This window comes from Neophocaena asiaeorientalis, unplaced genomic scaffold, assembly GCF_003031525.2.
Source record: "Neophocaena asiaeorientalis asiaeorientalis breed wild unplaced genomic scaffold, Neophocaena_asiaeorientalis_V1.1 scaffold79, whole genome shotgun sequence".
Lineage (NCBI taxonomy): Eukaryota > Metazoa > Chordata > Mammalia > Artiodactyla > Phocoenidae > Neophocaena > Neophocaena asiaeorientalis.
This window is the reverse complement of record NW_020175402.1, coordinates 2933303-2951054: the sequence shown is the minus strand read 5'-3', so window position 1 is coordinate 2951054 and position 17752 is coordinate 2933303. Positions and strand designations below refer to the sequence as shown.

Below are 17752 nucleotides of genomic sequence, written 5' to 3'. Positions count from 1 at the left end.
ATGTAATGTATCAGGGTTAATTTCCTGAATTTTGTTTTTTCTCTTAGAATGCCCTTGTTTGTAGCAAATACAAATTAAAAAATTGTGGGCGATGGCCACCATTGCTGGCAACTTACTCTTAAAATGGTTTGGGGAAAAAAGTCCTTTGTACACCCAAACCAGTAAAAGTATTTCAATACGCACTGCCAATATACTTTATTTATTTATCTACTTTTAAATTTATATACATACACACATACCCATACACACACATATTATGGACATGTTGTGCTATTCCAATATAATATGCCCTATAAAACTTATAAAAATAGAAATGTAAATCAGATAAGAAAATAAAACAAACAGAATAGACATGGTTACTGAAATTAATTTAGGAGGGCTCAACATAAATGCTGGTGAGTGTTGGTACCCTGACCTTGTAGATAATCTTCCCAGTTTTTTATTCATCACATATTTAATGCACAGCAAGGCTCAAAAGCTGTGCTCTGTGCCAGGTAGTATAGAGGTGACACACGTGCCTATTCCGAGCTCGCTCACTCCTGAATTATCCCACCCTCCCCCATGGGAGCACCCTGCTTTGGAGAGATTAGGAACACATACACATGGGTAATCTAGATGTTTCTTAGAACCCAAGGACCTTAAATCCTACCTTGATTTGGGAACCGGCAGATCTTTTCCAACTGAAATTGAGATTACTGGGGAAAAAAAGCTTCAATGCAGTATTTGTTTTGAGAAAGATAAAAAAAAATTATAAGGCATTTCAACTGTATAGACACATGAGAGAAAAGTTATTTAAATTATGTTAGGGGACTTCCCTGGTGGTCCAGTGGGTAAGACTCTGTACTGCTAATGCAGGGTTCCCAGGTTTGATCCCTGGTCGGGGAACTAGATCCCTCATGCCGCAACTAAGAAGTCCACATGCTGCAACTAAGAAGCCCACATGCTGCAACAAAGATCCCGTGTACCACAACTAAGACCCAGAGCAGCCTAAATAAATAAATAAATATTTAAAAAATTATGTTAGGATAAATCTCAATTAAATTATAGGAAGTATTAAATATTATACTGGTTCTTTCTCATTATTCGGTGACTTCAAACGTCACTTCTTCAGACAGGCCTTCCCCAACCACTCTAGTTAAAAACTGTCACCCATCAAGTCACTCTCTACCCCTCCACTATTTTATTTTCTTCACAGCAATACTTGTCATTATCTGAACTTATAATTCACTTGTTTGCATGTTAAATATATTTATCTCCTTAATGTTCCATCAGGGCTGGAGAGTCACTGTGTTCACCACTGTCTCCCCAGAACTTTAACTGTGGCTGGCACAATGCTCACTAAACACTTACTGAATACACAAACCAAGATCGAATGTGGAATCTGTAAACCAATTGTCTCTAAGAACATGACAGCTAACCTGACTATTCAGTGATCTCTTAATATGGCCGATAATTAGGATACCTAACTAAATGATCTAAGACCCTTTTTAACTCTTGTTTTTGAGACAAAGTCTTTACAATGGAAGCTACAAATATAATTGAAGATAACTGAAGATAGCTTCTTCATTTCAAAATCTTGTATTTGTAATTTCCTAAATGTTATATATATGATGCGGTGGTCTGAGGACCCAGCGCTAGTCCATGAACTTTGCTACTGGTCTACAACAAGGCTTGGTATAGAAATTGAGAGAAAGGGTCTAGGAACATTTTAGCAAGTTTACACTGCTGTGACATTCTTATTGCATTTTACAAATCTGTGACAGTTTGGAGGAAAAACCTGGTCCTTCACTAAGAGATAAATTTGAGAAGCATTCATCTACAGTTTATGCAAAAGTGTATTAAAAAGGAATAAAAATGTTAACTACCAGACTGGCAAAAATTTTCAATTCTGAAAATATAAAGTATTGGTGATGCTATGGAACAATGGGAACTCTTCTACACGGCTGGTAGGAATGCAAACAGGTACAGCTTTAGAGACTATCTGACAGTTTCCACTAAGATGGTGAAAATGCGCAACCTGACAAGCCAGCAACATCATTCCTGTTTATATACCCCGAGGAGACCCCCCACTCTCACCCTCACATATACAGGACACATACAGAACATTTACAACATCACTGTTGCAATAACAACATCTCAAAAATAACCTAAATGTCCAACATTAGAATGGGTAAATAAAGAATGGTATATTTGTAAAACAGGACAGTATACAGCAAGCGACACTGAACACATATCTCAACATGGATTAATCTTACAAATATAGGGGACTTCTCTGGTGGCGCAGTGGTTAAGAATCCTCCTGCCAATGCAGGGGACATGGGTTTGATCCCTGGTCTGGGAAGATCCTACATGCTGTGGAGCAACTAAGCCCGTGCACCACAACTACTGAGCCTGCGCTCCAGAGCTCGCGAGCCACAACTACTGTAGCCCGCGCGCCTAGAGCCCGTGCTCCGCAACAAGAGAAGCCACCGCATTGAGAAGCCCGCGTACCGCAACGAAGAGTAGCCCACGCTCACCACAGCTAGAGAGAGCCCGTGCACGGCAACAAAGACCCAATGCAGGCAAAAATTAATTAATTAATTTAAAAAAAACACAAAACTTGGCAGGTCAAAAGGGAGAGGCATGGTATTTAAAAAAAAAAATCTTACGAATATAACATGGAGAAAAAAACATAATTATGCCATTTATAGAAAATTTTAAATAATGTAAAATTCTATGTATTCCATTAGTGTTATAGTTTTCAGCATACAGATCCTGCATGTATTTTGTTGGATTTATCTTTAAGTATTTCATGGTGCTACTGTAGTGTTTTTTAAGTTTCAATTTCCAAATGTTTACTGCTAGTATAGAGACATGTAGTTGATATTGTATATTGACCCTGTATCCTACAACCTTCTTAAACTCACTTATTAGTTCTAAGAGTTTTTATGTACATTCCTTTCTAAATAGACAATCATGTCAACTGCAAATAGAGCAAAATTTAAAAATAGTATACATACATACACACAGTATTAGGCTGAACCAGAAGAAACGCCAATACAGGTATCCACCACTTTTTGAAAGTTCGCTTTATGCTGCTTTGCTTTTACAAAAGACCTACATTAGTATGTGTTTTCACTAACTGAAAGAAATCCAAAGAGGATGTTTCCCTTTTACAAAAAAAAGGCGAAACTCGCATTCAGCATCTGTTTTGCACAGCCGTTACAGAGGCAGTGCACACCGCAAGCGGTGAGAGTGGCACCGAGCTCCGTCCCGGGGAACTATCCTTAGCATCTCAGCATCTCAAGCCACCTTAGCTTTGAACTGTGTCTGTGAGCATCTGTGCTCTACCTCGATTTATTCTGTGCATGCTTTGGTAAGATGTGTCCTAAGGAATTGCTTCTTCATTTTATACCATTTCAGCTTACAAAAGGTTTTGTAGAAACACTCTACTTTTGGAGAAAGGGGGAAACCTGTATTTGACCATTTTGGCCTACAGATACACCAATTTCATACGGTTAAACTTAATAAAAAGTTAAAATTGCATGGGAAATGATAAACATGGAGTTCAGGATAATGCTTATCTCTGGGAGAAGACAAAAGGAGTTCAATTTATTAGTAAAATTTTATCTGATAAATTGGGTGGGCACGTGGTTTTTCTTTATATTAGTCTTTATCCTTTTTGCACAAGCTAAAAATTGCCCCTTTTTTGAGAGCCTGAGACAGTGCCTTTACAGAGGAGGAATAAGCAAACTTGGAAGTTATTCACCTGTGTCTTCCCTGGGCTCCTTGTGAAAGCAGAGGCCGAGGCAAGGGTATACACAAGGAGCTTGTTTTGGGAAGTGACCTCATGTGACAAGGTGGGAACAGGGAAGAAGGGAAAGCCCGTCCTCCTGTCCAGGTTGTGTTACCAAGCTGGGTCACCTCTGTGAGCAACTGGGGCTTGATCCTGCTAGAAGCACTCTGAGGAGCCAGAAGCCAAGGAACCGGTGGCTGGAGAGTAGAGGAGAAGGGACGTATTCACTGGCTTCAGCCCCCCCACTGGTCTAGGATTGCCCTGTGAGATGTTAATTAACTCCCTCACACTGCTACGTCTGCACCTGCACCAATACGGACGAGCATCTGTGCAGTCAGCAGAGAAACACTGGGACAAAGAGTAAGATATCCACAGTGCCACGGAGGCCAGCTGCTGTGGGGCTACACCTGCACACAGGTGAGTACGCTCACAACAGCTGGAGTGAAAACGTGGGCCGAAAGCATGCAAAGTGGGGCAAAAGAGATGCCCATACATATATACATATGTAGTACACACACGTATGTACATATTATATATGTATAAAAGCACATTACAAAGAATGATAAAGTCAAGAAAAAGGGGGGGTTGCATTTTTTTGTGTGGTAAAATATACAAAACACAAAATTTACCATTTTAACCATTTTTAAGTATACAATTCAGTGGCATTAAGTACATTCACACTGCTGTACATAACCACTATCCATCTCCAGAACTTCTCATCATCCCAAATTGAAACTCTGTACCCATTAAGCTGTAACTCCCAATTCCCCACTTCTCACAGCCCATGGCAACCACCATTCTACTTTCTGTCTCATATAAGTAGAATCATACGATATTTATCCTCTTGTGTCTGTCTGGCTTATTTCACTTAGCATAATGTCTTTCGAGGTTCATCCACAGCATCAGAATTTCATTCATTTTTAAGTCTGGATAATAGTCCATTGTATGTATACACTGCATTTTGTTTATTAACTTATCTGTTGATAGACATTTGAGTTGTTTCCACTTTTTGCCTATTGTGAATAATACTGCTGTGAGCATTGGTGTACAAATATCTGTTGGAGTCCCTGCTTTCTTTTGTGTATATACCCAGAAGCAAAATCATTGGATCATATGGTAATTCTATGCTTAATTCTTTGAAGAACTGCCATACCATTTTCCACAGCACTCATACCATTTTATGTTCCTGCCAGCCATGCACAAAAGGTTCCAATTTCTCCATATCCTTGTCAATAATGGGTGTGAAGTATCTCATTGTGAATTTGATTTGTATTTCCCTAATTATTCATGATGTTGAGCATCTTTTCATGAACTTATTGGCCATTTATACATCTTTGGAGAAATGTCTATTCAAATCTTTTGCCCATTTTCAATTAGTTGTATATACCCCATTTGGTTTTTGTTGTTGAATTTTAGGAGTTCTTTATATATTCTGGGGATTAATCCCTTATCAGATACACGATTTGAAAATATTCTCTGCACACGTTTTAAATTCTGATAAAGTCCAATTTATCTATTTTTTCTATTGCTGTCTGTGCTTTTGGTGTCCTATCTGAGAAATTAATGCCAAATCCAATGTCAAGAAGCTTTCCCTCTATGTTTCCTTCTAAGAGTTTATAGTTTTAGCTCTTACATTTAGGTCTCTGATCTATTTGGAATTAATTTTTGTATATGGTGTAAGGTAAGGGTCCAACCTCATTCTTTTGCATGTGGATATCTAGTTTTCCCAGCATTATTTGTTGAAGAGACTGTCCTTTCCCTGTTGAATGGCCTTGGTATCCTTGCTGAAAATCATTTGACCATATATGCAAGGATTCATTTCTGGACTCTTTGTTCTATTCAATTGGTTAATATGTCTATCTTTATACTAGTACCATACTGGTTTTTTTTTTAATTGAGATATAATTGACAAGTAAGTACCACACTGCTTTGATTACTACAGCTTTGTATTAAGTTTTAAAATCAGCAAGTGTGAGTCCTCCAACTTTGTTCTTTTTCAAAATTGTTTTGGTTATTTGAGGGTCTCTTGAGAGTCTATGAATTTTAGGATGAGTTTTTCTATTTCTGCAGGAAACATCTTTGAGATTTTGATAGGGATTGCACCAAATCCATAGACTGTTTTAGGCAGCACTGACATCTTAACAATATTAAGTATTCCAGTCCATGGATATGAATATCTTTCCATTTATTTGTGTTGTCTTTAATTTCCTTCCGCAATGTTTTGTAGTCTTCAGTGTACAACTGAAAAATGGTTTCTAAAGCAAGCTCAATTACTCTGTTACTCTGAAACTACTGTATGAGACTTGGCTAGGATTTCTTCCAGCTCTAAACTTCTATGATTCTCTAGTGTTTAATCTAGCCTTGAAGTTAATTAAATTTTTACTAATTCTTGGCCAGAATGGCACTATAGATTCAATTGAACAAATATTTACTGAAACCATATTATGTTCCAGGCACTGTTAAAAATACAGTTCACTTTAACATTCTTCCTTTGAATCCCCTTTTTCAATTCTCAAGTTTAAAACAAATCACTTTCCTCAAAAGATTCATTTCTCCTGGACTGAAGGTTGTATTAGAACACTCAACAATTGATTAGGTCTAAAAACCAGAGACTCAGGGTATTTCAGTTAACTTCCAGATATCATTTATTTTTCTTAAGTAATATTTTCTATTCTTTAAATGGAGGGTGTAGAAACCAAATGCTCGACAGAAAGATTATATTATGAATATGATTATACAGACCACAGAAGAATTTGCCCCAGTGTATCTGAAATCACAATTTCAGATTAAATCTTCTACGTACTACTTAACCTCACTCAGCTTCTAAGTCTGTTTCTCTACCACAGCTCTGTATCACTAATCCTCCACAAACGTCTTACATAATCCATTCATTCAACAAACATTTAACAGGTGTTGCCCCGTACTGGGAACTGTATTAGATGCTAAGTGTCACTGATCAAAAAGCAGGACCAGGAGAGCAAGCAGAGATGGTCTTAATACCCCAACCATCGTCATTAGAAAAATAAATCAAATGTCGTATGGTGAGTAGGTCAGTGGAAACAGTTTCATGTGCGAAGGGTAGTGCTTTGCGAAGAGACTAATCCAAAAGCCACATGCATTTCTTTATAAAGTCAGTCCTATCGGAATGCTGTTTCGCATCAACATTTACTGAGTCCCCTCAGATACTCAGACCTAAATCAGAAAGGAGAATCACTCCAGTTTCTCCCATCATAGAAACCTAAATTGCATTTTGAAGACCTCTCATGTTCAAACCAGAAGGCTGCTCAATTTTTCCTTATTTTAAGAAAGGGAAAACTGGGGTTAAAAATGTCAAGTTAATAAAATCACGCGGAACAAATTCCAATCTGTTACAGAAAAATTAGGTACTAAACCTGCAGTGCTCCAGATGGAGCCACTGATTAGCTGAGCACATGTATAAAAACTAGCAACCGTGCTGCTGCAGAAACAGAAATGACGAGATAAGCCTTTTTCTCGGTTTATTTTTCTTACAGTTTGCTATATTCTTTACTTTTCCTCCCCCACCTCATGCAATTTTCAAGAAAAACTGATGAAAATGTAGAGCCCAAATCCAGCCATCTAAAATGAAGATTCACCTTCACAAGACAACGGCACCTGTGTTACTCAGTCTACCATTCAGAAGAGGGCAAAAGCGCGTCCCAACAATTATAAAATTATCAAGACAGAAACCTTTTCAAACCTGGAGAAAAAACTAAAATTCTTTTGAAAATAAAACATTTAATTGCAATCAGAATTATTTTGCCCATGATCCATCAGAAGTGGTTTTTGTTTTGCTTTGTTTTTTGCACGTATGTGGATGACCTGCACAAACAGGTTATTCCAGAAGAAACTAAAGCAAAATAAGACACTGATAGTGAGAAGCAAACTATGAAGAAAACATTTGATTCTCCTTACACTTTATATCCAATTAATGATCCATATATAATTTTATTATATCAACATTTTATATTCTGCAGCTTCAGATATTATCATGAAGGTTTTTATTTAAAATTTACTATGAGTTAAGAACTGTATGTAATGTGAAGTCCACTGAACTGCTGCTAGAATTTCTGGTGATATGATTTCCAATATAAATTTAGGTTAGATACAAAATCAAATGGTTTTAAAATTGAAAACCAACCAGAATTCATCACTTCGGCAAGTTAAACAAACCCCTAGGCTATAGTAAAAAAGAAAAACTTGGGACAGATAAGATTGTGAGGTTTCTTGAAAAATTCTTACGAATTTTAAGATAAACTAGTAATACATGTGGTTTCTCACAACAACAAAGTCACTGTAATTATTTATTACATGAAAATTTAGAGCTCTTAAAACGTATGAGAAAACTAGGAAGAATGATTTCAAAATGTCTACACTGTGACTGAACTTGGGAAAGAAAATAGCATTTGTAAATGTAAACAAACCCAAACGGTAAAAACCTGGTGGCTGCCACCCTCTCCCTCTCCCCTTCCAGGTCTCCTGTACCTCTAGGCTGGTTTCCACAAGCGCACCCCAACGGGCCCTGCTTTTGGCTCTCCTGCCACCACTCTGCCCTTTACAGGTTGTGGCTGACCTTCCCCATGTGTAATTCTGACTGCCACTCCTTTGCTCAGAGGCTACTGACCACAGAAGGGCAAGCTCCTTGAGTCTGCAGGATGCCTCACACTCACCTTTCCAGCCCAACCGCTCTTGACGTTGGCTACATCTCACCTCAGCGCCAGCCACACAGAACTGCTCACTACTCCCTGCAGTAAGCGGTCCACGCTCTCCTGATTCAGCTCTTTCGCTCATTCTGTTCCCTCTGGCTGGAACTGCCTTTCCCTTCCCTGCTAAACTCCTACCCAACTCACACAGCTCCTCTGCAATGCTGTCTCCCCGTAAGATCTTTTATTCCAGCTGGCTGTGATCCTACTCCTCTGTTACCTCAGTACTTTCAAGTGTCTCTAAAGGCACGAGTATTCTATCTTACATCAAATTACTGATCATCTCCACTGCAGGACTGTAAACTCTCTGTGGCAGAAGCTGTTTAAATTCCCTGAAGCAACTGGTACAGTGCCTTACACACTGGAGCACTCAAGTACGTACTCAGTCAAACTATATCAAGTTCTGCTCCATGAGAGTCACTGGAAGGAAAATACTTAGAGGGCATAGATAGCAAATTAAAAGGATCATGATAGGATTTTTAAACGAAGCCTTAGAACGTGCAAAATTCATACCAGTGGCAGAAATATTTTACTTTTGTATGACTAAGACCACAAGCTTTTGTGAGGTCACGACGGAACCAAAAGCGCACATACAATCTCTCTTTCCAGTTAAATAATGAATGAACTAAAGAAGGGTAACCTTTAAAAAAAATAAACTCAATCATTTTGCCCCGGCCAGGTTGTAGAAAGTAAAACAAGAAATACTAACAACTCTGTTAAAATGAAATCATAAGTAGTCCTAATTATGTAATTAGCCCTAGAAAAAGGCTTAAAATAATTCCTTCTTTTGTGAATTAACTCCCAAGTAATAAGAAGCCAGGCTAAAAATCACTTAGCTTCTCTTTAACCACAGGCTCCAAAAATGAATAACTGCATGAATAAATGGATGAACTTAACAGGACTTGATTCAGAGCTCACTAGAAACCAGTACTTCTCAAAATGTCTGTGGGGAAGGACTGGATTTTAAATATTTCCTATCTGTTGCAGACTGATAGTCTCATAAAGCATAATAAAAATGCCCCAGCAACGTCTAAAGTTTGGTGCACGCTTCTCTACTTGTCACGGACCAGTAATAAACTTTGCAAACGGGCAGCGACATGCTGTTTCCCCGAACCCGCACACATTTAACACACTATCAAAGGCAGGGAAAGGCAGGGTACATGCCTACCTTCTGCTCTGGCACCTCAAACACAGCTTCATGGACACTGCAAGCAAAAAGTGAGGTAGGCAGATCACTTAAATCCATCATTTCTTCCAAATCATCTTCATTTTCACCAAAAATCATCTCTTCTTCCTCTTCTTGGTCACTGCTACAGAGATCTGACTGGCTGTCATTCCAAGATTTCATAGTGTCCCTCAGCATTATCCCCTAAAAGCAGGTCTTTTCCGTTCTTAAAGTTCTAAGATGTCTACCAGGCATCTACCGTTAAAAAAAAGAAAACAACAGAGATAAGACTTTGAAGGCCCAATAACGCTCCAATTCTCAAGACAACGACTCATCAAATGAAGCAATTTTATTCAGGAAAGATCACTCAAAGTTTAAATAACCTCATTACAGTCCTCATAAATGAATTCTAGACATAGTAATTTGATTTGCTTAGCATACTTTATGTAATATATTTCACTGGCAACGACATATTACAAAAAAAAGGCTGCAAGTTTTCTAGTGAAATGGAGCTGGGGGTATAATACAAAATGAGATACTATCAACATGTACACCAGTTTACAAGCAGTAGGAAGGAAAATGTGAACCAGAACTGCCTTTGCATATTTGTTTGGGATTTAGGTCTGCAACACTGAAATTGGCAGAGCAGAATAAAACCCACACTGATTCACTCACCATCTGCACCCTAAAATATGGTCTGCAATAAGCTGACGTTACCTTTTTTTTAAACAATTTGTTCTTTTTGAATACACTCTCGAAGAACTAAGTTACACAGAACCAAAAGTTCTATACAAAGTTGGTCTTTGCTAGTATCAGTAATATTTACAATGGGCAAAATCTGACATAGAAGACAATTTTAAAAATGTCCTTTCTCTGAATGCTTAAAAATCAATAATTTTAACCCCGAAGCATGGAGCTGATAGTGTCCCACTGTTAAATAATGAACAGAGTCTGTCTTATAGGACTGTTTACGTGCATTTTTGTCTCTTCTGATGAACTGCACTCCACATCCACCAAGCAGAGTGCCTTGAACATAACACATTTCAAAATGCTGGAATTTAAGTAATACTTATCGGGCACAGAAAAATTAAGTGAGCATGATTATTACTACCTCAATATTCCCTTTGTGATTTTCTCTTTTATTTCAAAGAACACGAAGTTGCAAATATATTGCTTATATAGAAAACAGTACAGAATGTTAATTATGGGAAAAAATAGTGATTTTTTTCCCCCCGTTATGCCACTATATCAATCAGGAAAGACTAATTCTAAAAAGTAAAATCTTTACTTGTTTTCAGAAACATTTTCCGAGTGTCTACTGCATGCCAAGTACAGGGAGCTACGAGATGAATAAAACATGGTTCCTATCCTCAAGGAGATCCCACCAAACCAAGAATTTCTTCTCTTCAATAATACCCCCAAAGGACCTTGTTCCATTAACTGGCTCCTATACTTTTAATTTCTCCGTCTCCACCCATTCATTCCTCTTCTTCAGCAAACATACCTCTTCAAGATTCCCCACCCCCACTCCGGCCCTATCTTGAAAAAAGAAAACCTTCCATTTGGAGTCGGCCTGCCCCTCCATCTACCTCCCTCTGTCTCTGCTTCCCCTTTCCTACCGGCTTCCTGGAAAGAGGAGTCTCCTCAACTCCAGTCACTCCTAAATTCAGGGCAGCAGGACTCCTGCCACCCCCTTCCAGCTAAAACTGCCCCCATTGGACAGCAACAGCCTCTTCGTGGTGTCCTAACCCCAGGCCTCTGCCTGTCTCTGCAGCTCGGGACCACCGCCCACCCATTCCTTCTGGGACGTCTCTGTGCCCCTGCCCTCCCCGGGCTCCGTCTTTCCCGGCTCTCCTTCCTCCCCAGCTGCCCTTGTCACTGGCTCCTCTCTCCCTACTCACCCTTTACAACGTCTCTTCGAGGTTTCAACCCCATCCTCTTCTTCATCTTACTCTTCCTGGGTGGTTTTATCCAGGCCCAAGGATTTTCACTACTCCACCACCAGTGTTTCTCAACTTTGTTTCCTGCTTCCCCGTGGTTGACACACACAACACATGTGTATCAATACAGTCTCTCGCTTCAATAATTCTTAAGCGGGAAAAGATGTCACCGAAATTGAGGGGGAAGCAAGAGCAGAATCTTGGGCATTGGAGGCGATGATGCGTTGAAAACCGACAGGATCCCGAAAGATTCTCATCTGCCCCCAGGTCTTTCCTGCCTGTGCACACTGAACTCCACCTCTCTCTCCTGAGTTCTAGACTTGTATTTTTAGCTTTCCTTTGAATATACCTATCTGGTACTACAACTGTTTAAAACTTATTCCTTTAAGTAGATGACTGTGCTGGAAATCTCTGATCTGGACAGGGGCGTGCTGGGGGGCAAGATGGTATCTCACTGTGACTTTCATTGTAATCTTTTCTTTAAGCCTAAATTGTCAGGTAGAGTCTGTAGCTTTGTTCATTTCTCTGTTATGTACTTGATTATTTGTTTACAGATCACTTCTAAGCTACCAGAGCTTGAGTACCTTTGAATCCCCAGTCCCTGGCACAGTTTCTAGCTCAGAGTATATGCTTAATAAGGATTACTGAACGCAAGCAGGTAGTACTGTGTTTACCCCGCTGATACGGAAGCACAGACAAAGGAAAATTTAATTCTGCATGAGATTAGAGACAGCTTTCCCAAAGGAAGTTATGGTTAGACTTAAAAGATGAACAGAATTTCAGCAGGAAGAGAATGGGGTGCGTTCCAGGCGAAGCCAACAGTTCATGGACAAAGGCAGGAAGACAGAAAGAGAAGCAGGCACAAGATCATGAGATTTGGTGTGGCCAGAGTGGACCAGGTTTGGTGGGGATGGCACGAAACAAAGTGAGAAAGGTAGGTTTGGGCCAGGCTGCCTTGAAAGTAGGGTTACAGAGTTCTGACATAAAAATTAGTCAACATTAGCATGGCATTGAAGGTTTTAGGCAGGGAAATGATATAACCAACCTAATTTAACTTTCAGTATCACTAAAAGTGGGCTGTCTTTACCTCTTATCTCTGAGACACTAATGTCTTTATCCTCCCCCTCCCCATTAAAAAGAGGTGAGGGGCTTCTCTGGTGGCACAGTGGTTGAGAGTCCGCCTGCCGATGCAGGGGACACGGGTTCGTGCCCCGGTCCGGGAGGATCCCACATGCCACGCAGCGGCTGGGCCCGTGAGCCATGGCCGCTGAGCCTGCGCGTCCGGAGCCTGTGCTCCGCAACGGGAGAGGCCACAACAGTGAGAGGCCCGCGTACCGCAAAAAAAAAAAAGGGGTGAGGAAAACACCTGGCCTGGCTGGAGAGTTAGGGAGCTTTGAATGGCTAGATTTTGAAATTTGAGAAAGTCAAGCTATTTTTGATAAGATTTTCTGTTTGTCTCAAGTTCCTTCCTCCAACCTCTAAAAAAAAAGAAAATCAGAGCACAAGAAACAATCCTTCACCTGACTTAAAAAAAAAAATTCTTAGAATGTTACACCTTCATTTCCTGTCTTCTACCTTCACTTTGGGGTAACTTTTTCTTTTGATATAATGTCAAACAGAAAAGTTGTAAGAATAGTATAAGGAATTCCTGTGTACCTTTTTCCTGTACACAATTACTTACATTTTTGCCTATTTTAAAAATCATTCTCTCATTTTAATACATATACATTTTTCCCCAAACCGTTGAGACTAAGATAGGGTATGCCCCCTTTACTCCCAAACACTTCAGTGTATAAGAATAAGATAATTTTCTTATACAACCTACAGTTCAATTATCAAAACCAAGTACTTTAACATTGATATAATATTTTTATCTAAATCAGAGTCGATTTTCACATTTTGTCAGTTATCCCCTATAATATCTTTATAGGTATTTTCCCTTCAATTTTTTTACATTATTGTTAAATTATTTGCCTTTTGTCCCAAGATATTTCAATCATCTTTATAGCATTGCTATATTTTCTTCACTTATACAGTAGTGTATATTTGATACAGCTTAAAAGAATGGATTAATGAAATACCATAGTAACTGCAAACAAGTTTGAACAATATTTAAATATATCTCAGAAAGATTCAGGCTCCATAATCAGACTCCTCTAGATTTAAACTCTGTCCCCTGTATTCTATGTTAGGTAAATTACTTTGCCTCCCTTTCTATTTCCTCAACTATAAAATGGGGGTGATAATAATAATTCTTATCCAATAACGATGTTAGAAGTGTTAAATGAGAGAATACATGCTGGGTGCTCAGAATAATGCTTTGCATATAGTTGGTGGTCGATAACTAATTATTTTTACATAGGCACAATCTATGTCAATGTATTGTTGGGTCGAAAGGATCCCGATAATATCAGAACCTTCGGTGGAACTTATATTAAAATAACAAAATGAGAAAAATGCACACCCAAATGATCTAATTCCAAGCAACAAAAAGGATACAAAACTAAAAAAATAAAACTAACACTTTGTATCATTTCAAGAAAACTGTTCCGTCGCAGACCAATAATATCAGCTCCAGAGCAACCACTGGTATAGTAATATAGCTCCAGTGTGAAATCGTTTAAAGATTTAAAAACAGAGAGCTGGGCTTCCCTGGTGGCGCAGTGGTTGAGAGTCTGCCTGCCGATGCAGGGGACACGGGTTCGTGCCCCGGTCCGGGAAGATCCCACATGCCGCGGAGCAGACGGGCCGGGGAGCCATGGCCGCTGAGCCTGCGCGTGCGGAGCCTGTGCTCCGCAGCGGGAGAGGCCACAACAGTGAGAGGCCCGCGTACCGCAAAAAAAAAAAAAACAAAAAACCCCCAGAGAGCTAACTGAGAAAAGGCCATGGTGCCCTTTTTAAGGGCCTCAAAGAATTTCATGTTGTAATTCAGTGCACACAGTATTAGAGATGTTGTCTTTCATATGACGGTTCTCTTGCTAAAGGCCCGCCATGAGATTTTTTTGGATATAGCTTAAGTCAACATCATCAACCATTTCACAATTTTCTGACATCATAAATGCAGCCAGATTTGAACAGAGAGATATGATCAGAGTCAACCAGTGGAAAAGACAATCCTAGCACCTCTGTAAAGAAATCATCTTATAAGGTAACTCAGCTGGTACTTAAGAAGTTGTTTGGTTTTATTAAGGAAAAGAAAAAAATTTACAGAAGTATACAGCCTCTATGCTGATATTACTGGAGTTGTTGCTAACTCTGCCTCACTGCAACTCCTACAAGGCTAACCTGTCCCTCAGTTTACTAACTCAGGGGAATACTGATTGGAAAGGGCTGAACCAATATCCACCAGCTTTTGTAAGCCAAGGTCTGTGCTAATCAGGGTTTTGCATCATCTGCAGCACAGCGGTAGCTTCTGGCAAATTGTTTCTTCATGGAAATATCACATGAGTGGAAAACTCCAAGTAGCATGACCCTCTGCTCTGCTACAAGCCTAGTGACAGAAGTAATCCATCAGGGGAAAATGTCAAGCACATGGATTTACTCTGCATTTTAAATTCTGATCAGGAAAAGGTAAATTCCTCCTCCTCCTCCAGGATTAAAAAAATAATAATTTTTCAAAATAGTATGCTTCTCAACTTGGTGCATATTTAAAATACCTTAGCTAGATGCACTTTATTACGTTTTGATGTGCTCAAAATGCTATTGATCAATACTGGAAGCAAACAAAATACCCCATTTCCAGCTCTACAAGTGCCCTGCTGAATAACCTTGGAACAGTCACATGGCTTTTTGTATTACATTTGTCCTCTCAATATAAAATGAGGAAGATACTCACAGATGCTCTTGAACTACTAAATACCTTTTAAAAACGTCTAAATTATAAATTTAGACTAAATTCCTTTTTTTAAAAAAAACCCTCTGGATTGTCAATGTGGGGGTTCTGAATAGCTATCCTACAAGCCTCTATCTCCCACTTCCTCCCCACTCACTACTTTTAGGTAGACTCTTACTACTTTTTAGTAGCTGTGGTATGAAAAAAAAAATGGTGCAACAGTAAAGATGAAAATTAGATTTTTGAATTTTGTATGTTTCAATGACTATGCCCTCTTTTCACACTTGTCAGAACAAATGAAAATAACAGGCTTTAAAGAATAATTGAAGTAGAGATGTAAAGACTGATGCTATTTGTTTCGCTGTATGTAATTCATTTCCTCTCACTACAACCTCTACATTCTAGGAGAAAAGTGGAGACCCACTGTCTGACCTCCACCTTCTGTAGCTCTTTGGGTCTAAATAACAAACGGTATTGAACTTTAGACCTCCCATTATTTCACAGGTTTCAGCCTAACAGATTTCCAAATCACACTATTTTTCATGATGTTTTGCCTAAGTCTTTCAACCAACATATCCTCTAGTACCATACAAAATTTGTACTCATTTGTAATCCTTAACATGAACACATTTAAAAGTTTTACAGATGTTACAATTCAATAGTGGGACAAATCTTGTTTTCCTGTAAAGCACTGAAATCTCTTCCCACGCTAAGAAGGAAAAGTTTTGCCAACCTGGTAAAACATAAAGCTGACAGCGTGGCTAAAGAAGGGGCTCTGAGTTTTCAGGCCTTTCACTGTCTTCCTGCATCAAAAATCCATTTCTAGAAAACCAATATAATATCCCCACCAAAAAGCACGAACTTAGCTGATACACAAACATCTGTATTCTGAGTCTCAGTATTGTGTGTTTTTATAATTTAGTATTTTGAATCAGAGCTAATGAAACAGTCTTAAAATTAATCACTTTAAATCCTATGTAATCACAGCTACAAATAAGTCAATCGCTTATGAAATTGTACATCTGAGACTTCTATGAAATACAGAGACTTCTATTAAAAGTTCGAATAAATGTGGTGTGCTAGGTAACTTTCAACAAGAAGGAGCAAATACTTCTGGCTTTGAGCACTGCACTAAAACAACACTTTAAATAATCCTAGTTTGTATCTGCAACACGGATCTGAACTGCTCCCTGCACTAGACTCCTAATCCCTGAAGGAGATGATCAGATTTTGCACGGAAGCTGGGACGAAGCAACCTGAAAACGGACCACTACTGCTCTATTGGTCCAGGCAGCAGATGGAAGCAGACAGACAAGTTTCAAGAAGTTATCGAATAGGTAATGCGATCGTTACCCGCGCATCACGGAGGAAGGAGAGCAAGAAAAAAGGAGGGGCTTCCAACTTCTGGTCGCCCCTGGACTGCACCCTTCTGCCTTCAGGAGCACGTTGGCTCTGTCAGCTTTTCAAAAAGTCAAACAGCTGTTGGAAGAGAGAACATTTTTCTTGGTTTTGTTTTCCAAGACACGACCCCAGAGCTGTCAGAGAAGAGCCTGGACGCCAGAGGGGCTGGACCCGGAAGGCAAAGGCGCGGCATCTCTGGGGTCTCGGGCACAGGAGCGCCCACCCCTCCCGGCACCTGCGGACGGTTTCTTTTTTTAACTTGCCACACCCAGTGCCCCCCATCCTACCGAGAGCCGGGGGCAGAGCCTGCTCGGAGAGGCGGGCGCCGGCCCCACCCTGCGAAGGGGAGACTCACCTGCTCGCGTGGCCGCCGCAGGCAGGCAGGCAGGCAAGGAGAGGCCGGGGCGACCGGACGGGCTACGCGGGAGACGGGGCGCCGCGAGGGGCCGCGCTTGGGGAGACGCTCCCCGCCCTTCGCGTGCGGCCTTGGGGCCGGGGCGGGAGCCTGGCTGCGCGCTCGCACTTGACCTGCATCCGGGTTTTCTTGTTCCGCGCAGGTGAGGGGCTTGGGCGGTCTAGCTGGGGAGGGGGCTTTAGGTGACCCCGACGGCGGGACCTTTGGCGATCTTCTGGTCTTGCACCGTGACCAGAAATGGCTTATCTCCTTTTCTTGCTTGGTCCCATTCAGTCGGTGGCAAGAATAGTTAGTAGGAATATAATGAACATTTACTGAGGGCTAGTTACTATGTACACTGCAACGTGTGCTTTGCAGGATTTACCTCATTTAACCTCACAACCAGCGAACCGAACATTATTATCCTCCTTTTATAGATGAAGAGGGCTTCCATGTGCTTAATTTCCCAAGGCGAGACAGCAAGTTAGGTGGTTGAGCTATAGGTTGCGTCCGGGTGCTGACTC

At 40.2% G+C, this 17752-nt stretch overlaps 1 protein-coding gene and 1 non-coding gene across 3 annotated transcripts in view; one reads left to right on the top strand and one right to left on the bottom strand.

Annotated features, from left to right (window-relative positions):
- Nucleotides 1-17298, bottom strand: part of RCAN3 (regulator of calcineurin 3) — a 32179-nt gene extending 14881 nt beyond the window's left edge. The window contains exons 1-2 of one of the 2 annotated variants that reach the window (XM_024766684.1): nt 17190-17298; nt 9665-9916 (exon numbers count right to left, since the gene is read on the bottom strand). In XM_024766684.1, the coding sequence (XP_024622452.1) occupies nt 9665-9859 (195 nt within the window). In that variant the 5' untranslated portion in view covers nt 9860-9916; nt 17190-17298. Of the gene's footprint in view, nt 1-9664; nt 9917-16786; nt 17109-17189 lie in introns of those variants that run through there. The other variant, XM_024766685.1, reaches the window with a different exon arrangement.
- TRNAS-GCU (transfer RNA serine (anticodon GCU)) lies at nt 813-885 on the top strand. The gene has a single exon. It is a non-coding gene; the product is annotated as a tRNA-Ser (tRNA).
- Nucleotides 17299-17752: the final 454 nt, after the last annotated feature.